The sequence below is a fragment of the Penicillium crustosum genome (genome assembly GCF_028827405.1).
Source record: "Penicillium crustosum strain IBT 35664 chromosome Unknown utg000002l_segment0_segment0, whole genome shotgun sequence".
Taxonomy (NCBI): Eukaryota; Fungi; Ascomycota; class Eurotiomycetes; order Eurotiales; family Aspergillaceae; genus Penicillium; species Penicillium crustosum.
In genome coordinates this window covers 4,435,754-4,462,546 of record NW_026623123.1, presented here as the reverse complement: position 1 = coordinate 4,462,546, position 26,793 = coordinate 4,435,754, and the positions used below count along the sequence as shown (strand labels likewise).

At 48.3% G+C, this 26,793-nt stretch overlaps 15 protein-coding genes across 15 annotated transcripts; 4 read left to right on the top strand and 11 right to left on the bottom strand.

Annotated features, from left to right (window-relative positions):
- Positions 1-111: 111 nt before the first annotated feature.
- Positions 112-579, bottom strand: N7487_005211 (uncharacterized protein; the record flags this gene model as incomplete). Its single annotated transcript, XM_056872958.1, has 1 exon — positions 112-579. The coding sequence occupies one exon, from the start codon at positions 577-579 to the stop codon at positions 112-114; it is 468 nt and encodes a 155-aa protein (XP_056730678.1).
- A 502-nt stretch (positions 580-1,081) lies between these two features.
- On the bottom strand, positions 1,082-3,339 carry N7487_005210 (uncharacterized protein; the record flags this gene model as incomplete). The annotated part of the gene is made up of 10 exons (XM_056872957.1): positions 1,082-1,426; positions 1,486-1,571; positions 1,627-1,916; positions 2,014-2,038; positions 2,092-2,122; positions 2,172-2,567; positions 2,616-2,693; positions 2,752-3,024; positions 3,084-3,136; positions 3,195-3,339. 10 exons carry the CDS (start codon positions 3,337-3,339, stop codon positions 1,082-1,084), a joined length of 1,722 nt encoding a protein of 573 aa, XP_056730677.1.
- Positions 3,340-4,940: 1,601 nt separating this feature from the next.
- Positions 4,941-5,369, bottom strand: N7487_005209 (uncharacterized protein; the record flags this gene model as incomplete). The annotated part of the gene is made up of 2 exons (XM_056872956.1): positions 4,941-5,145; positions 5,200-5,369. 2 exons carry the CDS (start codon positions 5,367-5,369, stop codon positions 4,941-4,943), a joined length of 375 nt encoding a protein of 124 aa, XP_056730676.1.
- A 1,163-nt stretch (positions 5,370-6,532) lies between these two features.
- N7487_005208 (uncharacterized protein) lies at positions 6,533-6,784 on the top strand (the record flags this gene model as incomplete). The annotated part of the gene is made up of 1 exon (XM_056872955.1): positions 6,533-6,784. The coding sequence occupies one exon, from the start codon at positions 6,533-6,535 to the stop codon at positions 6,782-6,784; it is 252 nt and encodes an 83-aa protein (XP_056730675.1).
- Positions 6,785-7,198: 414 nt separating this feature from the next.
- On the bottom strand, positions 7,199-8,272 carry N7487_005207 (uncharacterized protein; the record flags this gene model as incomplete). Its single annotated transcript, XM_056872954.1, has 1 exon — positions 7,199-8,272. The coding sequence occupies one exon, from the start codon at positions 8,270-8,272 to the stop codon at positions 7,199-7,201; it is 1,074 nt and encodes a 357-aa protein (XP_056730674.1).
- A 1,648-nt stretch (positions 8,273-9,920) lies between these two features.
- On the bottom strand, positions 9,921-11,729 carry phoD (phosphate:H+ symporter; the record flags this gene model as incomplete). Its single annotated transcript, XM_056872953.1, has 3 exons — positions 9,921-10,576; positions 10,637-11,133; positions 11,185-11,729. 3 exons carry the CDS (start codon positions 11,727-11,729, stop codon positions 9,921-9,923), a joined length of 1,698 nt encoding a protein of 565 aa, XP_056730673.1.
- A 755-nt stretch (positions 11,730-12,484) lies between these two features.
- N7487_005205 (SNG1 family protein) lies at positions 12,485-13,960 on the bottom strand (the record flags this gene model as incomplete). Its single annotated transcript, XM_056872952.1, has 3 exons — positions 12,485-12,633; positions 12,696-13,778; positions 13,843-13,960. 3 exons carry the CDS (start codon positions 13,958-13,960, stop codon positions 12,485-12,487), a joined length of 1,350 nt encoding a protein of 449 aa, XP_056730672.1.
- Positions 13,961-14,930: 970 nt separating this feature from the next.
- N7487_005204 (uncharacterized protein) lies at positions 14,931-15,299 on the bottom strand (the record flags this gene model as incomplete). The annotated part of the gene is made up of 1 exon (XM_056872951.1): positions 14,931-15,299. The coding sequence occupies one exon, from the start codon at positions 15,297-15,299 to the stop codon at positions 14,931-14,933; it is 369 nt and encodes a 122-aa protein (XP_056730671.1).
- A 1,458-nt stretch (positions 15,300-16,757) lies between these two features.
- On the top strand, positions 16,758-17,756 carry N7487_005203 (PQ-loop repeat-containing protein; the record flags this gene model as incomplete). Its single annotated transcript, XM_056872950.1, has 5 exons — positions 16,758-16,802; positions 16,852-16,869; positions 16,926-17,129; positions 17,185-17,458; positions 17,512-17,756. The coding sequence occupies 5 exons, from the start codon at positions 16,758-16,760 to the stop codon at positions 17,754-17,756; spliced, it is 786 nt and encodes a 261-aa protein (XP_056730670.1).
- A 564-nt stretch (positions 17,757-18,320) lies between these two features.
- On the bottom strand, positions 18,321-19,401 carry N7487_005202 (uncharacterized protein; the record flags this gene model as incomplete). Its single annotated transcript, XM_056872949.1, has 3 exons — positions 18,321-18,468; positions 18,548-19,015; positions 19,079-19,401. 3 exons carry the CDS (start codon positions 19,399-19,401, stop codon positions 18,321-18,323), a joined length of 939 nt encoding a protein of 312 aa, XP_056730669.1.
- A 546-nt stretch (positions 19,402-19,947) lies between these two features.
- On the bottom strand, positions 19,948-20,758 carry N7487_005201 (aminoglycoside phosphotransferase family protein; the record flags this gene model as incomplete). Its single annotated transcript, XM_056872948.1, has 2 exons — positions 19,948-20,633; positions 20,695-20,758. The coding sequence occupies 2 exons, from the start codon at positions 20,756-20,758 to the stop codon at positions 19,948-19,950; spliced, it is 750 nt and encodes a 249-aa protein (XP_056730668.1).
- A 330-nt stretch (positions 20,759-21,088) lies between these two features.
- N7487_005200 (putative ribosome associated DnaJ chaperone Zuotin) lies at positions 21,089-22,604 on the bottom strand (the record flags this gene model as incomplete). Its single annotated transcript, XM_056872947.1, has 3 exons — positions 22,381-22,604; positions 22,183-22,323; positions 21,089-22,132 (listed from the first exon to the last, which is right to left on the bottom strand). The coding sequence occupies exons 1-3, from the start codon at positions 22,531-22,533 to the stop codon at positions 21,089-21,091; spliced, it is 1,338 nt and encodes a 445-aa protein (XP_056730667.1). The 5' UTR covers positions 22,534-22,604.
- A 322-nt stretch (positions 22,605-22,926) lies between these two features.
- Positions 22,927-23,431, top strand: N7487_005199 (LYR motif-containing protein; the record flags this gene model as incomplete). Its single annotated transcript, XM_056872946.1, has 3 exons — positions 22,927-23,002; positions 23,067-23,243; positions 23,337-23,431. The coding sequence occupies 3 exons, from the start codon at positions 22,927-22,929 to the stop codon at positions 23,429-23,431; spliced, it is 348 nt and encodes a 115-aa protein (XP_056730666.1).
- A 333-nt stretch (positions 23,432-23,764) lies between these two features.
- Positions 23,765-24,980, bottom strand: slt11 (Pre-mRNA-splicing factor ECM2; the record flags this gene model as incomplete). The annotated part of the gene is made up of 2 exons (XM_056872945.1): positions 23,765-24,778; positions 24,843-24,980. The coding sequence occupies 2 exons, from the start codon at positions 24,978-24,980 to the stop codon at positions 23,765-23,767; spliced, it is 1,152 nt and encodes a 383-aa protein (XP_056730665.1).
- A 517-nt stretch (positions 24,981-25,497) lies between these two features.
- Positions 25,498-26,744, top strand: erg6 (sterol 24-C-methyltransferase; the record flags this gene model as incomplete). The annotated part of the gene is made up of 3 exons (XM_056872944.1): positions 25,498-25,701; positions 25,761-25,795; positions 25,850-26,744. 3 exons carry the CDS (start codon positions 25,498-25,500, stop codon positions 26,742-26,744), a joined length of 1,134 nt encoding a protein of 377 aa, XP_056730664.1.
- Between the last annotated feature and the right edge of the window lie 49 nt (positions 26,745-26,793).

The following is a 26,793-nucleotide window of genomic DNA, read 5'->3' as shown; positions in this document are numbered from 1 at the left end:
CAAAGGATGCGAAGTAAGAAAACACGGTCGCTCTTCCGCTAGAAGAAAAGAAATATGATCAAAACAGCCATTTTGAATCTTCCCCGAAACACCAAGCATTCGTGGATGGACTTAAGAAATAACAGCCATCAAAGCAGATCCAAAAAGGAGTGCAATCAATCCAACACCAGACTTGGAGACCGGCTGGTTCGCAATAGCGGCGTTTGTGGAAGTCGAGGTAGTAGACGATTGTGTGCTAGTACCGGTGCCTGAGGAAGTGGACTTGGAGCCGGTGGCCGTGGCAGTGGCGGTCGCATTGAGAGCGGCGTTGCAGAAGACGTCGTGGTAGTTGCCGCTCTTGCTGGTGAGGCAGGACTGGAGCTTGTTGACATCCTGGCCCTGGGCAAGACAGTAGATGCCGCAGTCGTTGTCGTACTTGGAAACCTTCGCGTCCTTGCAGCAATCATCCATCACATCGGTAATGTTCCCACTAATAACAGCCGCACAGGCTGCATCTGTTGTAGGGATTTCCCAAACACTGCCACCGCAGGCAGTGCTGGTTGCGCTCACGGACGAGGTGGTGGAAGTAGTGGTAGACATTTTGAATTGTGAGGGTTCGTGAATGGATTTGAGAGACGAGAATAGTTTGAAAGGGGGAAAAGAGGAAGAAAGAAAATGAAAACAAACGAGTGAGAATGGTCAGTATATCCAAAACATAAGGGTGCCTTCCCTTGAATGTGACTGGTGCATCGTCAACCTTGGCCCCCGGTTTCTATACATAGAAATGGGCTGAAAACTTTGATTTGGGCTCTTTTTACTTGGCATTAGTCTTATTTTCCAATATAGGGATATATATATGTGATCAGGTGCATGCGATAAATATTATGCATGTCCAAATTGGCATACACGTAAGGAGTGAAGAGGTCAAAGGTTATATTATAGTACTCTATATTATGGTACTCCGTACGGAGTACAGAGTACAAGAACTAAACATATGTGATCCAGGTATTTCATATGTCGACCTATTGTCGATCTTGTCCCGACAGAACTGTTCAGCCTGTTGACCGTCATTTACCCCATGTTCAAGGCAGCTTACCTCTGTCTAATCCCTCGGGCTAGACGCAATATCCTCGTGCTTTGACACCTCGATGTTGCTCTCATCCATACCAGCCTCAGTGTGCTTCTCGTCGGCGGGCTCCGCGCCAACGAGGGCAAGAAGGCCTATTTCACGTTCGATTCGTTGCTTGCGTCCACTATCGGCAGCGGCCAACCCGACCGATCCGAACAATTCGTCCATCTCCTCAAGAGTGCGACCTTTGGTTTCGGGCACAAGGAAGATGACATAGAGCACAGCAACGGTCGTGATGCATCCGAAGAAGATAAATGCTCCAAAGTTGCTTTTTTGCAGGAAAGGAGATGTAGCAGTACCGACTGCGAAGTTGTTCAACTGCAGAGTACCCAGTTAGAGGATCTCCAATGAATCCAACAGTCTATCTCGCGACTTACCCAGTTACTGCTACCACCAATACTGACACCCTTGGCACGCATGCTGAGCGGGAATACCTCGGAAGTAACAATCCACGCAACAGGTCCTACAGTGGAACAATGGTCAGCAGATGTTCTCCCCGCAAGGAATTTTGCACGTACCCCATGAGTAGGCGAAATTGATGATGAAAATCCAAACAAAGACAATAGCCACCCAGCCAGCGGCGGTGTGCTCTTCGAAACTACCCTGATACGCGCCAATGATACCCGCGACAATGAAATGACAGGATGCCATTCCAATGGCGCCAGCAATCAAGATCTTCTTTCGTCCAATCTTGTCAACCCACAGGACGGCGGGAATAGTGAAGACAAACTCGAAAATTCCAACAACACCGGTGGCAAGTAGTGAGATTGTGTTACCGCCTAGGTGCATCTCCTTGAAGATGAATGGTCTGTCGAAGTGTCAGCAGGTGAGCTCATCAAGCACATGGGATCAAACCGTGGATCTTCCATATCAGCCGCTACCAGGCTGCATCTGCGGGAACTTACGCATAGTAGTTAATTGCGTTAATGCCTAAGTAATAATGTCAGTCATGAATTCAACGTTTGAGATTTCACATATCCTACCATTCCATTGTTGGAAAACCATTATCATGCACTATTATACATTAGCAATATTCGTGGAGTATCACATACTTCAAACGTACCGCCGTTGCCGTGCGCTTAAATAGAGACTTGTCGGTGATCAATGACATGTAATCATGTAGTCCGATCTTGAAGCGGCTGGAAAACGAGTCATCCTGCCAGTCGGGATACTTCTCGGCAGCCGTCTCTCGTTCAAAGAGGTACAAACTCTTGATTTCAAGGAACTCAATGCGAACAAGCAAATCATCCGGAGGTGCGTTACGCAAGCGGGCCAGCGTTTGTAGGCATTCTTCCTCGCGGCCGGTGTTCATCAGATGACGGGGGGACTGTGGCATGAACATCATCATGCCCACAGCCAAGGTCACCGCGGGCAGGATTTGAATACAGACTGGGATCAGCCATGCAGCATCCGATTGTGTTGCCCCAGTTCCGCCAATATAGTTTGTTCCATAGCCAATCTACACACGTCAGGGTTGAGAGATTCCACGAGAATGGAGGCGACGTACCCAGAAGCTGACCATAATTCCAAAGGTAATGGCAAGTTGCTGCACAGCGACGAGCGAGCCACGAATCTCCGGTGGTGCCTTTCGTCTTCGTTAGCCTTTTTCCTTTTTAGAAGTCATTCCCGTTGCATTCACTTACCAACTCTGCATTATACAACGGCACAACCATACTCAGACTACCAACACCCAGACCAGTCACGAATCGACCTCCAAAGACAAAGTCTTTGTTCTCCGTACAGGCTTGAACAATAACACCAACGCAGAACACCACAACAGCAACCAAAACAGTCAGGCGACGACCGAGCGCATCGGCAAGATATCCGTTTGCCAATGTCCCCACCCAAGCACCAAGTTCGAGGATGGACGTGAGCATTCCTTGCTTAATACCCGTTTCTTTCGCATAATCTTGAGTCTATGTGACAAAGTCCGTTAGCAGTGCAAAGCGGTGGGTTCAACGGGCCAGAGACATACCGCTGCCTGGAACGCCGGCATTGTCAGAACCTGAGCAAACATTCCCTGGTTGTCTGGATAATCGCCGTCAGATTATATTCACGGAGCATTGCTATAGCTTCGTTGACTTACATCCATAAACCAGACCTCCTAGTGACGCGAAAAGTCCGATACATGTTGTCTTTTTGTTACTGAGCAGGCCCTTGAACCCATTTTTGCCTGAAAGCTCAGCACGTTTGGCCGAGATGGCCGTCTCCCCCGCGAGAGGAGCCACCATTGTGTATTACGACAAAGACGGACAAGGACAAGTGATGCAAAAAAAAAAAATTCGAGTTCCTGTGTGAGCGAAAATAAAATCAGAATGGCAAATGTTAGGAGAAATGCTTGCATGCTCCTTACGTCTCGACAGGGGATCTGCGAGTATTTATTCCCTGGGGTACGGATAATGAGCCCAAAACGACCAGTTTACCCCGGGAACTTAGCCCCATGGGGGTGCATGGAGTATGTGATCAAGTTTGAAACCCGAAAACATGAGGTAATCGGCCCAATCAGCCCATTGTGACCAAGCTTCGTGGCGCCTGGTCCTCCCTTCTCTTCAAGCCGTGTGGGCATGTCAAATCGGCCGCGAGACGGGAAAGGGTCGACTAGCGTGGCTCTGCAAGACCGTCAGTGGCTGCAATAGCATTAGGCCGTGCGTGATGTCGAGCAGAATTTAGCCGGCGCTCTTAGCCAAAGACCTCGAACTGGCTGGATAAAATGGAAGCAGAAGTCCACGGTATAGCAACCTAACACATTCCCCACTAGAATTCTATGGTCTCATCCAGTGAGTTTGTGAGTCGGCATCTACCGCGAAGGGATTCGGACCAGCTCCACCAGATGGGGACATTCCGGGGACCCCGCGCATTTCAAAATCTGGAGATTCATCAAAACTCTCACCGTTCAACTCTTATTTTTGGTCTACTGAAAGTTTTATACAATATACTTCCTCATATCATGATACCGCAAAGGCGAAATTTCCAGAAAATTCCCGAGGCAAAGGCTGCATCATTTGAGCTGAAGTCAACTTCCCCACATCCGAACTCGTTCCCGAACCGGTTGAATTAGATTTGATTTAACCGGTTTAACCCCTATCCCCATATCCATTCACTGCAACCCTACCGTTTGATTTCTGTATGAATCGGCTTCGGGCGGATGGTTGTACTGCCGACCACCATCTACCGAACGTAGGAACCCCAGAATTAGCCTGCAATGGTATATGCATTGATGCATACTGGCACATGGATAAAAGGGAAGTTTATACATCCATGAATATATTATGCCTTTCTCTAGTTCCCCGGAATTGATCCAAAATACCATGTTAGGAAATGTCTCGGCTTCTTGCCGGAGATAGATCGGTCCTTTGTGAACCGTGAGAGGCCTAGGTCTTGGCTCAATAACACCCGAAAGCTAGCTGTATATTCAAGGCCGTCTAGATGCTTGGATTGACGGCTTTCCCATGGTATCCACTTCGGTCTTGTGGCTAACTCCGGCGATATTAAGCGTTTGGCCTCGGCCCGTCTAGTCTAGAAAGCCCGGTTCCATTTGGTTCCCCGATGTAGGTCTATATCAAAGGTTATACGGAAAGGTCGTTTTGTACATTCTCAGCCGTTACCGCCTATATTCTAGCTAAAACACCAATAAGCGGGAAATATCTATAAAATGACATCTAAAAAAACACGCCATATACAAGGCCTACCCGTGGACTGTTCTTGTGGGTCATTAGAGTGGAATAGTATCTTTTAGTTCGCAATTATCGTACACATTCTCCAAATCTTTTCCTCTGAGCTGGACTCTTCACAAAAGAATTGCTAGAGATTGCTAGCGCGCATACCTCTTAGTTTATATGTATAAATCCCAAACAAGTGCTGCGGCGTTCACCAGCCCCATACAAACTTCAAATATCGCAACCCGAGTCCAAGCACCGCCATTCCGATAAAATACAAAACCGGCAAAAAGACGACCAGGCAGCGAAGCAACCATAATCGGAATATTGCGCTGGTAGCTCGCAATGGCGTAAATTGTCCCCGTCGAAAGAGACGTCACGCTGCGGGATTTTGCGATAAGCATTTAACACTAAGTTAAGATATCCATAGCTCACCCAATGCATCGAACTGTATGGCTAGGAACTCCAGCTAGAGGAGAGTCGGGAAGGTTCGACGCGGCAGAAGGGTATGCCAAGGTGTAGACGGCATTGGCCAGGAGGAAGGCGCCTTGAGCGCCGAATACGATGCTTAGCACGCCAGGTGTGCGGAGACCGATGTTTTGCATTGCCATAATCCTTGTTGTGTTTTGGTTTGGGTAAATTAAATTATCTTCCAAATCAAAATTATCTTGGGTGTTGCGAGTGGAGAGGTTTTACGTTTCGCTCTCCGGTTTTCTCCGGCTGAACTTCCCCTTGACTCAATATGTTGCTATGTCATGTGGTAGGTTATGTGGCTTGTGAAAACTTTTCTAGACTTTAGGTAAGTGTTTATTTAAATTAGCCTATATCTGAGGGAAATGCACATTCGGCAACTTACACACATTCGGCGGGTTGGTCGTTCCGAAAAGTCTGGGTTCGACAAAGACTTACATATATATTTTTGCCAATATACCGCCCTAAGATTGAAGTGTTACGATCCTCACGACTCATATTAGAAATTTACTCACGTGCACAAGTGAATTAGTGAATGATTCATTAAAAACCACAGAAAGTTCAAGCTGGTCATAGGGGCTGTTCGGTGGCGGCTTGGAGGTAAACCCAGCCCCCTTTTGGCCAGGCAGGCCATGCGGTTAACGAAAAAAGAAAAGAAAATGGAGTTTTGTACAATGTCAGGCTTGAGGAAAGCCCACTGGCCTAAATAAATATCAAAATGGAAGAGTCTATGCTATCAGTGTGATATATTGCTGAAGATAGATATATCATTTACTGCCACGAAGCTATCTATATAGCTTAATGAAAACAATATTACTGATTGAAAGTTGCCAAGTTCATATCATCCTTAGCACGCGGTGACCCCGTCTCTTGTATCACTTCATCAAAATCATAGTACATATATAGTAGTGATATCACCTTGCCCACCATATAGATTTCAGTTTTCGACTCGCTATAGTTTAAGCCGTGGTGTATATTGCTCTAGTGAAGATCAACCCAAGATATAAGAAAGAAAGATCAAATCAATGTCATACTGGAAGGAATGGGAACAGATGATATTCCAATCTTCTGGGTACTCTTAAACTTAAGGGTCTGTTGGGAGCAACAGTCACCTGACCGTTTTGTTCCCCTCCGTTGATATATCATCCTCTTCCTGAATACAGTTCTGGTCTTCCATCGTACGTTTTATCAATAATCCCAAATCCCAAGAAACGGTATCAATTGAGAGTCTCGGAGCAACGACCGACCTCACCCTCAATTTCTGTCTATTTCTTCAGCCTATCGACGACTACTCACTATGACTTCACTCCTCAGGTGGGCTAGGACAGCTATAAAAGGAGGTCCCTCGCCAGTACTTCAGTTTCCAACAAGTGGGTTTGAAGTAATCAATCCCTCACAAATTCTAGAAGAAGAGCGCTTTGAAGAGTTCAAGAAAGGGAAATACTATCCCATCAATATTGGTGATATCTTAGCATCCAAATACCAGGTTGTCGGCAAGCTGGGCTTCGGAACCACGTCCACAGTATGGCTGGCTCGTGAGCACGAGTAAGCCGAGTTCCATTGCCGAAACAATGAATTCCCACTGGGCTCAGATTTAAGAATACATATCCAAATATTCATTCAATGCTATTCTGAAATTTCCGGTGGTATTGCATCAGTTTCCGAAGAAAGGGAAAGGTGCCTCGTTAATTTAGTTGAAAATCACATATAGGACAGCTCATTCAATCCGACGCATGATGATATGGACTATGCAGACGACCTAAGTATCGAGTTAGCGAACGTCTTGTCTGTAAAATAGGGATGGGCTCACCATCATCATGATCATGTCTATGAGAACACCCAATGAAAGGGACCACCCATGTAGATCGATAACAATAGCAGATGATGAATCCCAAAATTGATACACTTGAGCTCTACCGAAAATACACCCAGAAACAGCAAGATAACCTCCAAAGGTGACTGATCACGATATTTTCCTCCACCGAGTCTGAGCTTCGACTGCTTTTTCAAGGCGCACATTGAAGTAACTTCGGACCAACTCCTTTAGCTTTGCCTGGATACAAACCAACCGCATCTGGGTATCAATCATCGGATCCTGGCTATCACTCGTAATTGGCGCTGCATCGAGTAGTCGAGTCTCCAGAACAGCACAGGATTGACGATGAGCCTCAGTCCGTTTGCGCAGATATGAGCTCCACATATCGGATGCCTGATCCATGTCCCAATGAAAGATACAGGGAAAGATTCGAAGCGAGTTGGCATGAGAATTCGCGAACCGGAGCCCTTTCCACTTATGCTCATGGCAGATCATGACAGCTTCGTCCAGGAGCGCAGCTCCAACGCCGTAGCCACGGAAACCTTTTTGTACTGTCCATGCACGGATAAAAGCATCGTAGGTTTCGCCCGTTGGGAGAGTCGTCCCGTTGGCTTTTGGATGGGGCTGGATGCCGATGTATACGATGCTCACAACAAGTGTGCCGACAATGCAGCCCCCGAATCGGTGAACAAGTACAAACGTAACTCCGCTATCCGTGTTGAATACGGGGTCTTCCTGGGTCGTGGTAGGGTCGACTTCTTTGCAAGGATCGAGCCCGTACAACCAGTTCAGCGTTCCAACTTTCTGAGCCTTCTTCTCATATTCCCCAGCCAAGCGTGCAACAATGCCCAAAGTGGCCGATACTGTGGTTACACAGATAACGGCAATATAGGGCCAGCCAGATGGGTCATGATAAACGGCACCGACGCTGTAAACAAAACCCACGGCTACCAGCGTTAGAGTGATCGGGTGGAGGATGAGGGACTTGACGGCGAGGCGGCGCTGCTCAGTGACTGAGACGGCGATGAGCTTCAGTACGGACGCGATTTCAAAGTCTTCAGTCGCTAGATCTGTTGGTTGTCCTGGAGACCCGATGGGTTTGAACGTGTCCTGATTGGTACTTAGGCTGGTGTGGCGGGCCTTTTTCTCTTCAAGGGTGTCGTTTGGGTTTGTGATATTCGCATTGTCTCTTGGACATGGGGAGGTGACCATGCGGGCCATGGTAAACTGTCTCTGATAAAGTATTGGCAAGCGATAAGTAGAGCTTGGAAGGTTTGTGAAAACAACGTGAGATGCACATGTTTGTAGTGGCAACGGGCAACGTTTCACAGGGAAGCAAACAACATTGATCGAGAAAGATCGTTATCAAGGCTGCTATATGAATACAAAGTGCCACAATAAGTACTGGAAGATCAATTGCTATCTATAGAGTAATTTAGTAATTTCTACTCAGTACGATCCTCTCACATCATTAAGAGTACTACCAAGGCTCTCCAGTTCTGGCCTGTACCTGCATAGACCAATCTGAGGGTTAAATAACGAACTTTACCTCGAAGACTGTCTCACAATGTTCCAGTCAGGTATGACCCTGGCCACTGCATCCACATAGATAATCTACACCGTATGTACTACCATCCAACTACAGTCTTACAACCACGTGGAAAGCCACTAGCAATCTTATTATATTATTCTTTCTGCGCAACGAACCCACATATCCTGGTCGTGGACATTCTGGTCCACAAAAAAAGATGGTGTTGAGATGAAGGGACATGGACACAAATCAGAGTAAAGAGCATTAAACAGACTTTTCTCGAATTAGAGGATGCTGCGGATTAGAACTCTTCTCAATGTAGATAGTTCCTCAAATCGACGGACCTTCCGATTCACAAGAGAGAGACTTACCGAGAGGGCCACATGGAAATGCATGGTCTAATGTGACATTGATTGGTTAACACAAAGAAGAGGAAGTATGAAAAGAAATTTGAAATTTTAGAGTGACTGCACACTTTGGCGAATTCGGCGTGCCTAGTACGCCACCCAATAATGGAATCTTGTGAAGTGGTAGGGACCATTGTACTTAAGTGAGGCTCGATTATAGAGGGTTTCAAAGCCATTGTTATAGCCATGAAACCGTGAAGGTCTTGTGAAAGCTTTAGGGGACGCCGTAAGCGTTAGGCGCAGTATTGAAGTATGCCTTGATTGATGCATGGATGGTAGCGTGAAGATGGGGAATAGGAATACGATACTCTTCAGTCCACTCGGAAGGGGACGGATTCTGGGCACCTAGCCCAGCGTATGCGTCGGTAAGAAGCTCAGAGGGCTGAGGTCGTGGGTATCGAGACCGTACATAAGAGTGGCGCACCTTGATGTGAAGTTAGCCTCACCAGTAAGGACTATAACGGTCTCGTAGAGCCTAGCATAGACCAAGCTGCCACTACAAGACCCTTAAAAGGAACTTGGATGATAGAAATCCGTATAGCAATCTGTCTCATATATGTGGTTGTGCAGAGCCGGGTCGATCTGGATGAGGGGAGGATGAGATGCCAATGGAATTGGGTAGGTAAAGCCTTGGATTGAAGCGGGATGTGCTGAGATGCGATATATAGGTGGTGAATGGGGGATATGAGACAGCGAGCTGCTGGAAGGTAAGAAGCTAATGAATGGTAAATGGAAATAGAGGATATCAATGAAGAGAGCAAATGAGAGCTTGGAATCTAACAAAAGAGGACTACTGAGAGGACTACTGAGAGAACTACGATAAAATTCTTAGTTAAATGTGAGAAGAATTCAAGGGCTATTTGAGAGAGAGCTAAAAGCCACCAAAGATGGCTAACAGCCCCCCAAACCCAGCAAAACGCCCATGGAAGATCTAAGGGCCCATCTCTTGAAGTGGGATTTCATCTCCGGCGTATGCATACTGGGTTTGGGGGGGCGGGTCCACCTCTCCACAAAGCACCTCCAGGCTCTGACGCCTGGTCTCCGGAATTAAGAAGGTGGTTGCGAAACCGCAAAGCATAAACCCGGAGAAGATTACCATAACATGATTGAGCCAGGGCGCATCACCAGGTGTCTTTGCACCATGGTAAACAAGAGGAAGAAAGACACACTGCGCGATAAGGGCTCCAATCATACCGACGGCTGCACTGATTCCATGGGCGGTACCACGATAGCGGGTTGGGAAGCACTCGCCGGGCAAGATGAAAATGGTTGCATAGGGTCCGAAATTGAAACAAAATTGTGTCAAAGCGTAAAGGGCTAGTAGGCTACTGTCATTCAGGTCCAGGTTAGCAAGGCCAATAACGGCGAAAAGGGCAGAGAGCATAAGGAATCCCAGAAGCTGAATACGCTTGCGTCCGATTTTGTCAACGGTAGCGATGGTAACCAAATATCCGGGGATGGAACCACCGCAGATCAGGGTGAGGTTTCTGACAGCATCTCGGTACAAAATTTCGTAAATATTGTTAGCATTAGTCCAATTAATAGCACCGATGGTAATGGAGTTATTCAGATCAAGACCATAAAATGCTGATTCAACGTTAGCTCCTGTGCAATATTGAGGACTTCCGTTTACCTCTGAAGACTTACCAATGCCAAGGAAAAGCCAGGAGGCTGTTGTACCAAGGAGAACCTTCCCATGCTTCCACTGGGAGTAGTGACTGTAGAAATCGGACCAGCTAGCCTTGGGACCAAAGTCGGGGATACCAATCTGTACAGGAGGGGTGTAAAGTGGCTCCCTTATGCCGGTCTCGTTCCGTTTTCTCAGGTACGCACGAACATCCTTATCGGCCTTAATTATATCGCGAGTGACATCAAAGCTAAAACGCGGTGTCTCCGGAATCGCCAGACGGTAAAAGAGGGCAAAACAGGCGGGAATAGCCCCTAGTCCGATGGTAAAACGCCACATCTTGTCTACAGCGAGCTGGCAAGCGTCGGTGCAGTGAGAAATATCCTTGGCACTTTCCAGGGATTGCTTGAAACCAACGGTGACAACGAGGGCGACTATGACGGCTGCAAATTGGCCAAAACCCTGTATAGCCAAGACGGCACCCATCGTGGCACCACGCCACTTGGTAGTAGCAAATCTGTCTAGTCAGCTGCTGTCTCTTTGTGAAAATGGAAACAGGAAGACTTACTCAGAAGTAATCAAGGAAGTAACAGGATAGTTGCCGCCAATTCCAACACCCATGACCACTCGCCAGAAGATCAAAAGACCACTCATAGTAAGGGAACGAGAGGAAGAGGACACAACTTGACCCAGAGTAGTGAAAATAATGACCACCAGTCCATAGCCGTACACGCGTCTGCGGCCAATACGGTCTGCGAGCCAACCGAAGAGGGGATGTCCGATCGCAGCACCAGAAAGAGTAGCGACCTTGATAGCAGCTTCAATACTGAAAGGAACTTTACCAGAACCAGAGTCTTTCCCCTGCCAATAGACAATGCCGAGCATGGTGACCGCCATATTGATGGCGAAAATTTCATAAGCACTAGTGAAGAGCCCAAGTCCGGCGATGATAACGGTGTGAATATGTGGCCAGCTAAAGGGAGCTTCATCTAGCTTAGCAAGGGCGCGACGACGACGCTCATGTGGGTTGCGACGGGACTGGAAATCGGGATCCATTGTAGCGCGCGCTCTTATGGCGAAGAACGCCTGCCGATGAGGGTTGAGAGGAGCCATTGAACTAGGTCGATGGCAGAAGATGAACGATGAGAAACAAAAACAGAGAAGGTTGCAGCAGGGAGAGAAAGAAGAGAGAAAGAAAGAGGGACAGGAAGAAGTCGATAAATAGGTAGTGGACCAGAGAGCGATGCATCCCACACGGTTAGGTCCCGGGTACATTGATCTTTTCACCAGCTATGTCTATAAGAGTGAAAGTACTTGGGCTGTGCGCCATATTGATAGGGCTAACAGGTACCTTTCAGAAGGCGCGTGTATCTCAATAAGTCAATAAAAGCACTGCGACAAACGCGTACTAGAGAATTAAGGATACTCTTGAGTGACATGCTGTTAGCAAAAGGTTTTGCGGGTGGAAGAGGTACCTCTTGAGGAAGAAGAATCTTAGAGCTGGACTTGCACAACCACGCGCACAACCACGTGCACTTAGACCCTTTCGCCTGAAAGTTCCCTCCCTAGCGTATCACTTCCAACATTAAGACTGCCATAGTATGGGGCATATACACCTCACCTGAATGGACCTTGCACCTGTATGTGTGCTCAAGCAACCTTTACAGTCAAATCAAACAAGTTTTATACATGAGCATGAATAACTATGTCAATATCAATGTCAATATATGTGGTTAGATGGGAGTACTCAATTATAAAATATACTAATATTAAACTATACTACAGGGAAAATCCGAGGTAGTACACTGGCAGTCTTCATGGGCTGTCCCTACCTATTCGCTGTCTAATCACTTTTAGTTGATCCTGCTTTATACCCCCCGCTTCACCCTCCACCGCATGATGAAGGCTGCGAAAGGATAAAAGGCCAAGGATACTGCAATCCAAATGAACAGAACAGCAAAGTCCAATCCAATGCGCGAATGGATATCGAAAACGATGGTTCGCATAGCATCAACAACTAGAAACGTAAGTTTAACCATCACCAACAGAGCACCGTGACACGATGAGGGTGAAACTTACTTCGATGTAACGGCCATGCATACCCCCATCTATAGAAGTTCGGGGCTAAATCAATGGCATAGAATCCTGTCGCAACATTCGTAATAACCCAGAAGATAAGGAATAAGGCGCTCCATGGGAACCCAAGAATCATTGCCATGTTCTCACAGGGGAACCCCAAAGCAGCCATGCCAACCCAGTTCAACATCCAAAACACGACAAATGAGCCACGACCATAGGCATTGGGATTATTTGCGGGCAGAATATCTGACGCAGAGTCGTTGCTGAATGGGATCTTGAAAGTCAGAGACACGAGTGAGTAGCACAGCGAGAGGAAAAAGTAGGCCACGATGCTCGAGAGAATGCGCCAAATGAGCCAATGCGGCACTTTCAGCGGCGGGTGACCATCGGGTTTCATGAATTGGGCATGAATAGGCATCATAAATGGGAAATTGAAGAACGCAATAATAATCAGATAGATCAAACCGATGGTCACGGCAGGCGAAGCGACAGCTGGGGCAAAAGGACGTAGATCGACGGTCGTGAACCCAATGCCCGGGTTAATTGCCTGTGGGGGCACAGATGACAGGTTGCTGACGGATGAGGTCAGAGAACGGACCCATTGCGTGCCAAACTCTGCTAGAACCATGTTTTGTAGTATGGCCAGGTCGGGTAGGATATAGGTGAAGTATGTTGCTTCATCACGCGCGGAGAGGATGACTGTCTCGATGGCACCGCTCGGATCGTAGGCCGCATTGCCCTTGGAGACTGCATCCCGCAGCAGCGTTGTTGCATTGGGCTGGACTATCACGGCGGCATAGGCACGTTCATCGTAAATTGCCTGGCGCACGGCCGAAGGATCATAGTTGAAGTCGGCAGGGGATTTGATAGTGTAGCCGAGGTGGAAGCCGTCAGACTGCAGAATTCTGTTGGTGGCATCCGTAGCTGCTGAACCAACTATGGTGTCGTTGGAGCGATATGGATCAACTTGGCCGTCGAAATTGACAACCCATACCTTCAACGCTGGGTACTTGGCCTCGGTGCCATATTGGGCTCCCCAGAAGAGAGATAGCACACCATACACGAAGACACATAACATTAATACTGATGATCTCTGTTAGTTTTCTCTTTCATTCCGCGAGTTCCCAAATTTTGGATGTTTGCTTACAAGTGCGAGCCCATTGGTAGAATACCCGCTGTCGAACCTCCTTGAGAGAGGGATCAAAGAACGATACAGGCGCGGTTGGGCTGGTCCCATCGCCCAATGACTCGACTTTTACTGTCATAATTGAACAGATTGTAGAGAATGTGTGACTACGGGAAATTGCGATTAGATCATATTAAAAGTTTAACAACTTCACGAGGAATGCTGCGCAGGTGCTCATCCGCTTGCGGCATTGTAGATTCCCTCGGGGTTTATCCATTTTTGGAAAGTACCTTAACTCCGAAAATGAGATGATCTAATGACTTCTGGAAAACAAAAGCCATAGTTATATATACTAAGGTAAGTCTGCAGAGTTTTATCAGCAAGATAAAAGTTGTAGCCGCGCTCTAAGTAACTATACCTACCGCACAAGAGTGCTGCAGGAATTTAGTCCCTTGTAAACATGATATCCTAGACGTTAACCATAAAGCTGGATCTGTCGTGACCTGTGTGCGTCGTATTCTAATATTGAGAGCAATCTTCCCAATGAAGTGTTTCATCATTAGTTTAATTAACTTGGCGCGTCGCGCGGAAATTGATACCTGGTGTATCAGGCTACCCGCCATTGCGCGTCCTAGTTTCACCCCCCGGTCACTTGATCCATGTAGTCAGCTTGCGGGGGGCAACGTATGCAAAGTAAAAGTTCGTCGCTGTAAAGTGAGTGAGATAGTGCACCGATTTTGTGACAACTCAATTTCACAAATTTATCAAATTAATTTCGCAATATTTGCGTCGCATCGGCCTTCGACACAAGCCACCTGATCGCAGATACCAAAGCACAACCACAGACCAGCGATTGCCGTGAATTGGAACGCCATCGACGAGTAAATAGCAGGAAAATACTTCAAGGTTGGAAATATTGATGATCGTAAACTCATTTCATTTAATCTAAGGGTATCATTAAAAAGTCTATACATATCCTGTTCCACCGAGGGATCCCAATCGATCTTCCAATGGGCTCCAGAATAAATTGCGCATAGGATCTAGGAGCCCGCTCGCGATCCTTCACTGTTTCAAACAGTGACATTCGAGAAAAAGAGAGTTGAAAATGTTCAGGCGCAGGTGACCTGGTATGAACCGTAGCGGCGTCTTGTTCCAGCTATGTGGCAGGTTTGGGTGGCATTGGCTTGGCTGGCAATGTCGGAGAGTTCGTTCTGATCGCACATGGTGTTATCGAACAACTCGATGCGGCAGCCTTCGGCGACAGAGTTCAGGGTGTAGGCAGAGGCAACGCTGTGGAGATCGGCGCGACAGCCTGTGCTGCCAGATCCGACGTGAGGGTCACCGATAGTTCCGTTACATGAGGGTGACGGGAAAAGGGTGAAGGACCATTGAACCTCGCGGCTGATGAGGGGGAATGCGGAGGAGAAGTTGAAGAATAGAGTGACGGCCAGGAGGCAGAGGCGAAGAGTAGAGACCATGGTGCCTTGGGAACGAATGTAGATTGTGGGTGCGTTTGATTGAGAGGGCGAAACAACTGCAGAAGCTCAAGTAGAAGAGAGCAGGGTGGGTGGTCTTGTTCTTAAAAGTTCAGGGTCTAGAAAGACTGACAGGGGAAATGTCCACAATTTATTATGGACCCACCAGGATTTAATTACGAATTTCCTTTTTTCAAGGAGACGAAATATTCATATTCAAGGCATCCCACGCCATACAGAGAGTCGATACTTTGACTTCGGCTGAACCCAGCCATGCATATTAATAAATCAGGAATTCATACTCCGTCCGCGTACATGCACTCCGTACTCCATACACAATGTGGAAACCCCCCGACAACGGGTTTTCATTCCTGATGATATCATCCCGGGTCGATTATCATTTAGTCCTATTCGGGTTACTGTGGGGGGGCTGGGACACCCATCTTACGCAGATGCGTACGTACTCTTCTCCAAGGATTCAGATTCAGGCAATCTTACTGCATACCAGATTTCTCTGTTGATATTCGTTCTATTTTGATCACACTGCAAGTATAAAAACATGGCTGGATATCCAAAAATAAGGTGGCACAGGTGGCAACCATGCGGACCTTTCAGCCGACCGTTGTACTAAGCCGACCAAAATAGGGTAAAACAATAAAAATATGAAATTTCTTATCGGATCGGCAGAGAAACCTTCGAATCTTCCAAGGTTCTTTTTGACATGGCCATGGTTCTGTGTCGTTTAATCTCACCTTTCATATATTTACTATTCTAATAACATTAGGTAACTTGTAGGATATTTCAACTGAAACATAGCATATCAGAAATGCTGTATACTCCAAACGTAAATTTACTAACCCACAACTTTTGGCTGGCTTTTCACTACGGAGTATTAGTGACTGGATATGAAGTCCGATCGGCATCCTTCAGCTTGGACTCTAACTGTTTAGACTCCTTTAGCTTTCAGGGTCTGATCACCAACGCCTCCACTCATGTCGCAATCTATTTTACTCACAACCCTGTCAAATCAAACAGATAAGGAGGGAAAAAAAATCTAAATGGAATATTCATTCTTTTGACGGAGTACTCGAGTCTTTATTACTCCTTTTACTAATCACACATGGCGCTAAATTTCTCTGGGGGATAGGGGATATAGAATCTGGGGGTGAAATGTGGAATATGGGACATGCTCACAGAACACTGGATAACCCGCCCATATGAACAAAGGAAATACTATTGAATAGCATCTTGCCCGTTAATGGTATAAGCAACCTTACTCGAACTACTCCGTAGGGAGAGATGCGACTTTGATCGTCGTAGCAGGGCAGTTCATGATACTTATCCAATGAGAATTCGAGGAAATGGACCCACTTTCACGTGTCACAAATGTATTCTTATCAGATGTCGTTTGGAGGCTCCTCCAAGATTTGTCCTTCCCTCCAATCACGGAGCCTCTTATAAATGGACAATCGAGTCGCGGAGAATGTTCTCGGTACTCTGGGCGCAGTGAGTTCCATTTTCCCGATTAGTAGACCAAACTAACTATTCTTTCTAGGTTTGCTGGTCTATCCAAGTATGTGGTTGCTATATACCAGCTATCCTTGGACTCACGCTAATCCCTTTGTATAGCTCCTTCCCCAAATAATCATCAATTATAGGAGACATGACACTGAAGGGCTACAAGGGTCAATGATGCTCCTGTGGGCCGTCGCAGGGGTTCCCCTTGGGGTGTACAACATTGTCGAAGAATTCAACATTGCCCTAAGGATTCAGCCCCAAATTCTGACAACACTCAGTCTCCTTACTTGGGCACAGTGTCTCTACTATGGAAAGGTAAAAATCTCTTCTTCTATCCCACATGATCCTTGTGATACTCACGCAAACTCAGAAATACCGAATCATGAAGTGCTGTGTCGCCGTCACCTCGCTTCTGCTGTTGTTAGGCGGCATTGAAGCTGGACTTATATTTGCCTTGCGGGCTGCAAAGAGCCGAGGACTGGAATGGCCTCTTATCGTGATGGCAGTTCTAAGTGCGGGTTTACTTGCAGCAGGCGTACTGAGACATTACTGGGATATTTATGTCCACCGGACTGTTCGAGGAATCAGCTTCATATTTGTTGGAATTGATGCTGCTGGTGACTTGTTTTCGCTCGTCTCTGTCTGTAAGTCAACTTGGTCATCAGGTAGAGATGGTCAATGGCTAATATGCAAGCAGTATTTGGATCAACTATTGATGTTCTTGGGATAATTATCTACGGAACTGAACTGACCCTTTGGGTGGGTATATTTATCTGCGGCGGTGTGTTCAACCTCCGGCCCTGGATTAAAGAGCGCTCCGAGCAGCGAGATGGTAATCTCCAGGACCCAGTGTCTCTACATCCAATGCCATCGTCGACTTCTGTGTTCAGGACCGCATCCGGATCTGAAGTGATGGGAAGGAGGCCGTGGCAGAGTTCATGAAGAATCAGCTATTCATCATTTAATAATCTGATATCAAATTAGGGCTACTTATTTATACATCAAACGGTCATGTTTTTTTGTTGATGCTGTCGTGATGGCCACCACCTTTGTCTGATGTGGCCCCAAGCAGTTTGACGTCTACGAAGTGGTATAGTTTCGTAGAACTTGAAATATGAGATGATGTTGAGTTCCACAAGTGGAGCTAGATGGAGCTAGAAATTATGGAGACCATAAATGAGGGGCTGTTGCATAGATTCAGTTTCAACTTTATCTTAGAGGGAATGCGGCTAAAAAGAGTTCCGACGCATCCCGGACCCGCTTGATTTCTCGGGATACATTCGCTCTGTATCCATGAGATTCAGCCAGAGGGTATTTCTAAAGGCACACCAGGACGAATATTCACTTCGGTTTACTATTATGTGGAGATCTCTTCGTTTCTTGCATGGCTGTGCCAAGAATACTCACTGTCATATTTCAGGCTAGTTACACTATCTTACTCCTCAAGGTCTGTCCCCCGTACCTATGCGTGCACATTCTGGGCTGGTAAACAGCAGTCTCCCTTGCCTACAGTTTCGACTTGCTTCCCTTCGGGCGTCTCCCGATATCAACATCAGACCACCAAGGAAAGCTGGGCGGTGCATCACCCTCAAGAGTTGCATTGAAATTTGGTTTTCGTTTCTCGAAGAATGCTTTGATGCCTTCCTTTGAGTCCCTATAACATGGTCAGTATTGCTTCTTGTCTTGTGAATTTTTCGAAGAATGCTTGATGAAACGAGTTGAAGAAAGCATACCTCCCACTAAACATATGGTATAACACCGCCGAGTCAACTAGGTGAGTCTCTTCGGCGCTCCCTGGGTTCCGCCACATGAGTTCTCGCGAAAGATATGAGGCCATGGGGCTAACATTCTCCGCAATTTCCGTGGCAAGCTCCAATGCACGTGCGACTACCTGGTTTGGATCAGGGTATGTCTCCTGGAACAACGTCCCAAAATGCGGCGATGTGGGCGGGAAGATTCCGCCAGTTGTAAGCAAGTAAAGAGCATTGGAGTAGCCAATCAACCGCGGGAGAAAGAATGAAGAGCTTGATTCCATCGTCAGACCCCGTCGTGGGAAGACAAACCCGTACTTAGATTTCTGGCAGCCAATACGTATGGCAGCCGGCAGAGACATCGTCATACCCAAGCCAACAGCGGAGCCCTGCATAGCGGCTATAGTAGGCTTGCGACAGCGGTGAATGGCTAAGGCGAGACGGCCACCGCTATTGATATCGGCATTAGCGGAGCTGGTACATAACCTCTCAGCTGAAACTTCGTTATCTTACCTATCACGGTGATCCCTGTTTCTTTCCTTCTCCATTCCACTGAACCCTCGCTCAAGATCTGCACCAGCACAAAACATTTTGCCAGCACCGGTAAGCACCACAACTTTGACGCGTTCATCGACATCAAACATAGGGTATATCTTCTCAAACACATGCATCATCTCAAGAGTGAATGAATTGTGCTTTTCCGGTCGGTTCAGTGTCACCACAACAACAGGGGTAGCTTCAGCAGCCCCAGCCGGGTGGTGGGAAACTTTGACATCGGTCAATGGAAGAGCCTCGTAAGACTTGGGAATGTCGATAGTGTCTGGGTCAAAAATCATTGTGGTCGTTGGGGATGAACTGGATTGCAGTTTACTTCGTTACTTGCTGAGATATGTTGATGACTTATATGTCAGTCCACGCCTCGGCTTTTCAGCTGGGTATACAGGCTCGATCAATAATCATGAAGCCTAGGCAATAATCATGAAACTCTTGGAAATTGGGCCGCGGTTGGCATATTCTTTGCCGGGGGGGTTAGGATTACATTATCTCGGAATATATTGAAAGCTAGGAGTAACATGTGTCCTGGGGGATTAAGGACTAATCACTGGACTCATCCTCGATGTACATACAGACCAAAGCAGTATGACCACAATCGGTGATTTTCGTAATAATTCCTAGCTCTTCTTTATCACAGAAGGATGCCTGAGCCATCCTCGGGTTACTTCAGCCTCACCCCCATTTTGGGGTCTGTTCTCAGTCCTTCTTCGCGTCTCTTTCCAGAATAGGCCTGTTTCCGGTGGGAGTATAGACTACCGGAGGTGAGAGGGGAATGATATGATAGCTTCCAAAATAGACTTTGCTTAGATACATATATTGCATCAAATTCATCGTGTCATATGTCTAGCAAATGCCACAGCCATATACTCCGTGGCATGATCTGGCGGAAAAACAGCCGATAGATAGGCAGTCCAGCCAGGAATATCGTTGCAAAACGTATACGCTCTCACAGTTTCACACCATTCAGGCTGCCAGCCTGCAAGCTCCCAATCCAACACTGCAGTGACATGGCCATGATCGTCAACCAGTATATTTCTCGGTGCCAGATCACCGTGCGTGAAAACCATGTTATCCTCCGGCTGTTTAATGGCTGTAGTATTTCGCACGGAATCTGGGACTGCGGTGGTCAATCTCGAAAATAGGTACTCATCGAGGTGGATTGAATGTCGAGTATATATATTTTTATGACTGAAAGCTCCGGACTGTTCGTACTTTAGTCCCCGTAGTTGCTGTATATATCCGTGGAGTTCCTGTGCGACAGACACTTTTTGTGATGGAATCATGCTAGACCAAGCATCCTGCAGCGTTTGACCTTCGATATAGTCCATTAAGATAGATTTAACGCCACCACCGTGGATTTGGATCTCGTGAACACGGGGAATCGGGATGGTCGTGTTTTCGGCAATATAGCGCATATTCTCGGCTTCAAGCTCTATATTTTGGGAGCGTCCATATTTAAGCAACCTGTTCTCGGCGACTCGTATAATCTTCCGAAGACTGGGTTCCTGTCGCTCTAAGTACCTCCACTAATTAATATGATAAAATCATCTGTGTTCACTTTTAAACATACTAACCCTCGCCAGAGACGTCCATCACGTCCACGTAGACGGCCTGTTTGAGACCCGTCACTGGGAACATGAGCCTGGAAACAGATTATCAGAAAGCGAGGCGATACTCGATCCACGACCAATCACGTGCCTGGGAGTGGTCGAATATGCAGTTGGCTGAATATAGTAACTTTGGAATTTGGACACAGTCCGTAGTCTCAAAGCCAACGGTTCTGCTAGGTGGAGAGCGCGGGATCGAGGAGGACCATGTGGAGCAAGACAATAATTACGAATGATAGATGCTACACTGCGTTGAGATAAGAGCACCATGTATTTTTCTACTCTATGTGGCGTGAATAGTCATGATCAGGAAAGCCTAGGTATATAGGCTACCCCTCATCTATCTGGTAGACAAGAATATTTAAACGAAGACCTTGGCCTCGCCAGCCTTCAGCTTGCCAGCATCAACAAGGCGCTGAGCCTCACCAGACCAAGCAGTCTTGACGGCAGCGCCATCAGTGCCGGCGATGGTGAGCTTCTCAGCCAGAGCGGCGAGCTCATCGACATCAATCTTGCCCATGATGAGGTCGACATCGGTGAGGACACCGTCGATATCAGCGGCAGTGGGCTCACCGGCGGCGAAGTAGTTGACCTCTTTGACGGAACCCTTGAGGATACGCTTGTTCTTCTTGGAAGCGTTCTTAGCAGCCTCCTTGGCCTTCTTGTTCTTCTCACGTTCAGCCTTGGCGGCCTCCTCGGCGTCCTTCTTGCGCTGCTCCTCAGCGGCCTTAGCATTCTCCTTCTCCTCCTTGAGACGGCGCATCTCCTCCTCCTTGGCAAGGCGCTTAGCGTCCTTACCGGCACGAGCCTGCTGGCGGAACTTCTTAATACGCTCATCGGAAGCGAGACACTCGTCAACGAGCTCACGCAGACGGACGGTGTCCTCAGTCTTGCGCTTGCGGCGGGCGTTGGCGTTCTTCTTCTCGACATGACGCTTCTGGTCACGGCTCTCTCCATCATCAGGCACATCCTCATCGAGGTACTCGAAAGTCCTCCAGCTGTCAACGTTGTACCAGAAGTTGTAGAAAGTCTCGACGTGCTCCTGGGTGCTGTTCTCGTCTCCGAGTGTGGGCACAGGCTGCTTGTTGGAGAAGCGGCCCTCGGCAACGAAAACAGGGCCCCAGGCCTTGTAGAACTTGCTACCAGTGAGCTTCTTAGTGGGGGGCTCAACGTCAGCGTTCTCATCCACGGAATCGAACTGGCGACGACGAGTGGGGTCGAGAAGCAGATCGGTGGCCTTCTGGATACACTTGAAGAAGCTGTCGTTCTCGTCGGTGTTACCCTGGGCGGCCTTCTTGTCAGGGTGGTGACGCAGGACCTTCTTGCGGTGAGCCCGCTTGATCTGCTCGGGGGTTGCGCGCCAGCGGTACTTTTTCAAACCCAAAACGGCGTAGTGATCCTGGCCCTGCTAGGAGTTAGAAAATAACCAACCAAGATAGATATGATATTACTGACCTTCCAGTCCTTGGCCTCACGGGCAAGCATCATGGGGTCCTCATCTTCAGAGATATCATCATCCTCCTCAGTCTCAGTCTTCTTGACGTTGTTCTGGGCCTGGAGGCGCTCATCCTCGGAGAAGGTACGGTTGTGACGGGACTAAAAGGCGATTAATTTTGACTCAAACAGAAAGTTTCGTGAATTTGGAGAACTTACTCGGCGAGCGTGAGCCAGGAAGTGCGGGCCAACGGGCTCCACGTTGCGCTTGGAGGCACCGGACAGAGCACCGACAATCTTGAAATCCTTCTCACCAGCCCAGCCCTGAGGCAAGGTAGGGAGGGAAATGTCAACAACTTGAGCAGCAGCCATTGTATAATGGTATTGGTGATGGTACCAAGTTGTGTGTGGAGAGCGTTGGGTCCCGCGATGGAATTTTTTGCATACCTTTTTTTCTGCCCCCAATATCCGCCCCTCCGGCCAATCACAGGACATATGGTCTGGAGTATCGAGATTGGCGATGGCGCCAGGCCTTACTTCTTCTGTTGACTTGTACATTCAAATTTTCTGGTCTGGTTGATCTGCATTCTTGTTCAGGCAATTGTAACTCCCACATCGCACCTGCTGTACTGCCTATAACCTCATCTAATCTCCTTGTCCGTGCCGATCATCCGCGGTGACGATTTGCAACCTGTGCTTCTCGACCTGTTCCTTCATACACTCACGTTTATACTTCTCTGTGATATTCACATTCCGCTTTTCACTATGACCACCTCCACTGCTGCTGCCGCTAAGAGTGCCTATCGGCAACTTCTCCGGTCTACCCGGGTTGTCTTCCACAGTTCGTTTGACAAACACACCCGCCACCGAGGCATCTGTTTCATTCATACTGACCTCCGTTATAGACGATCTCCCAGTCCTCCTTGCTGCACGCCAAGAAGCGCGCCAGAACTTCGAAAAGAACCGTCGCCCGGCCGTCGATACCGGAATGCAAATCAACCATGCGATCGAGGTTGCGAACATCCTGCGCCACAACATCGTCCAAGGCTCGAGAGACCAGGGAGATGAAGCTGCTAAGTGGGGTATGTGTTTCATGAATCTCGCAATTCCACTCCATGGCTTGGGCGTCGTAGTGCTCGTACAAACTGTTTACTAACGACCGATTGTTTCTATAGAACTCAATATCCACGACCAGATCGAACGCGGTGACAACGACTCTATCAAAGTTGGTGATAAGGATGTGAAGATTCACAAGGCTTGCTCGTCATGATGGGATATTGTTTTACCTACTACGATGCTCAGTTGAATCTGGGCGCACTCTCCGAGTCCACTCAAAGTCCAAAAACGACGCTGACAATAACGTCGAAGCCAGTCTGTGAACCTATGTCGAACTGACAGCACATGACAGTAAAATAAGCTACGGCAGTGACCGGACATGTATTATAAGATACCCGACTCTTTTATTAATTGGCGTCTTCGGGGTATTTTCGATTGAAGTACATAGATCTGCATAGAATAACCCAATCCTTGATAACGCCCGCTCCGAACCCTAAGTTACATGCAACCTCGATTTGATTTAATGGTATCTCCGTACAGATTTTGTTCAATCGCCATTCATGCTGGCGTACTGGACCTCACCCGATCCAGGCGGCGGTGCAACAACATGAGGCTGGGCTTTCTCCTGGCCAGCACCCTCACCCGCAGAGGTTATAGCTCGTCGGTCTGCTTGCTTGCCCTTGCCAACAGATCCCACCGTCTGGCGACCCTCGCGAGCATTTTGCATTCTCTCTTCACGGTCCAGGTTATCCAATGGCTTCGGCTTTCCCCAGCGAACACGAAGAGGGCAGCCCTGGATGATGGCCTTGCCTTGGCAGTGGTTTGCGGCGGTTTCGGCGTCCGCACGGTTGACGTAGTTGATGAAAGCACAGTGAGAGCGGTGGGAGCAAATAAGTGACCGGAGCTGGCCGAATTTGCTGAAAAATGTGCGGAGTGCATGTTCGGGGAGATCATCTTCCACGCCTGTGATGAACAAGGAAGTAACGTTGGGATCCGCAGGGGGAAGAATATCCGCAGCCGAGGGCGGCAACTGAGTGGTACTGGGGAATGGGCGACCACCACGACCACCGCCTCGTCCTCCCCGGCCTGGAAGGCGGTTTCCGACACGGCTTTCACTAGTGCGAACTGGACCAGGCCCATTTCCATAGCGGCTGTTTGTCCGTGGTTGATCCGTCGCCGTATCTTCCTCTACTTTCTCTTCCTCGGCAGATGCTTCGATTCGCCGGGGCTTGCGGTAATATGGTTCGCTGTTTGCAAGGCGTCGCAAAAGTTCCCGGGCCTTGTCGTCTGTCTTCTCATATTCTTCGATGGCACCGCGTCCCTCTTCGATTTCCTTCTCGTTGTTCTGCGCATAATACTCGCGATTGATGGAGCTTTCCGGTCCTGGGGCGACCATTTTGAGAGCGGCATCACGGACGGCAAGGGGAAGACCGAACGACAAATCTAGCATGCAGCATTGACAGCAGTTCTTCAGGCGCGCGCATGTGAGGCAGATGATGGATCGCTTTTGGCGGGAGGTCCGATCGGCCTTCCATCGGAATATAGTGAAAGGGCGCGTACACTAAGTCGTTAGTTAGTTAGTGATCATGAACTAGCTTCGAGGGAGTCCAAAAAAAGAGACTCACAATCTTGCATTCTGCGCCATGATCTTCCTTGATCATCTGCACGTAGGGATTTTCGGGAAGACAGTTCTCACAAACAGAGGGGAAGTCTGTCGACTCCCAACCGGATCGGTTCAAGTCATGCTTAATTTGAGGAGGCATCTCGGATGGTATGTGGTTAGTTAATCCCAGAAGTGAGAGCTTCCAAGATTGGATTATCAAGATCGATGGAAAGTGGCGTGTGGCACAGTGTGGCTAGTGAGTCACGTGAACATGATCCCTCAGGTCACCTTTTTTTCCACCGGGTGGCCAGTGTCCGACTCAGCCACAGGCCGGAAGGTGGTGTCCCGCGAGAAAAAAAGAGTGTGGCCACTCCCCAAATTGCACCCCCCAGAGGACAAAGCTCGGTCTAGTCGTTCGGAGGAACCCCCTGATTGGCTCTCCACTTTGGATTGCCAAAAAGTTGCTTGGGATTCGACTCTTATTTATTTCCCCTTTCTTTTACTTCTCCAAGTCGCTATCCATTCCCTTCAATTGTACTCTCTTGCTTCGCTTCTCTTGTGATATTTCCAGTCTCGGTTCACCTTGTCTTTCTTTCTTGGAAAATCTTGGAAATTGACACCTGTTTGACTCTTTTACAATCTACCCCTTTTTAATACTTACGACTCGCTTCTTCACCATGGCTCCCTCTGCATTGGAACGTGAGGATAAGGCGCGTGATGCCGCCTTCAACAAAGCTCTGCACGGCAAGTCTGCCAAGGCTCAGGGTGGCCTCGCTGCCATGCGCGGAAAGGACGCCGCCGCCCAGAAGGCCGCCATCGACGAGTACTTCAAGCACTGGGACAACCAAAATGCCGCTGATGAGACACCCGAGATCCGTGAGGTATGGCACTGCGCATCCAACACAATTGATTCCTATCACTAACAATTCCTGCGTGATAGGCCCGCAAGGCTGAATATGCTACCTTGACCCGACAGTATGTTCAGAAACAACCCCCATTGACGCTCCTTATACTGATGATTCTTTACAGCTACTACAACCTGGCCACCGACTTCTACGAGTACGGATGGGGTTCTTCCTTCCACTTCTGCCGCTTCGCCTACGGTGAGCCTTTCCACCAGGCCATTGCCCGCCACGAGCACTACCTTGCCCTCCAGGCTGGTATTACGGAGAATATGAAGGTTCTGGATGTTGGCTGTGGTGTCGGTGGTCCTGCCCGCGAGATGGTCAAGTTCACCGGTGCTCACGTCACCGGTCTGAACAACAACGACTACCAGATCGACCGCGCTACCCACTACGCGCACAAGCAAGGTCTCTCGGACAAGATGGCCTTCGTTAAGGGCGATTTCATGCAGATGAGCTTCCCCGATAACAGTTTTGATGCCGTGTACGCTATTGAAGCCACCGTTCACGCCCCCGAGCTGGTTGGTGTTTACAGCGAGATTTTCCGTGTCCTAAAGCCCGGTGGTACCTTCGCTGTGTACGAGTGGCTTATGACCGACGATTATAACAACGATGATGCCGAGCACCGTCGCATCCGTCTCGGTATTGAGCAGGGTGACGGTATCTCTAACATGGTCCGTATCTCCGAGGGTCTCGAGGCTATGAAGAACGCTGGATTTGAGCTCAAGCACCACGAGGATCTCGCTGCTCGCCCCGACCCTATCCCCTGGTACTACCCGCTGGCGGGCTCCTTCAAGCACATGGGTTCGCCCTGGGACTTCTTCACTATTGCTCGCATGACCTGGTGGGGCCGTGGCCTTGCCCACCGCTTCGTCGGTGCCGGCGAGTCCATCGGTCTTTTCCCCAAGGGTTCCCAGAAGACCGCCGACAGCCTGGCCCTGGCTGCTGACTGTCTTGTCGAAGGTGCTCAGAAGAACCTCTTCACCCCCATGTACCTCATGGTCGGCAAGAAGCCCGAGTAAATCTCGAACAACGACGGTGTTTGCGGTCTTTCTGTGTAAAAAATATTAC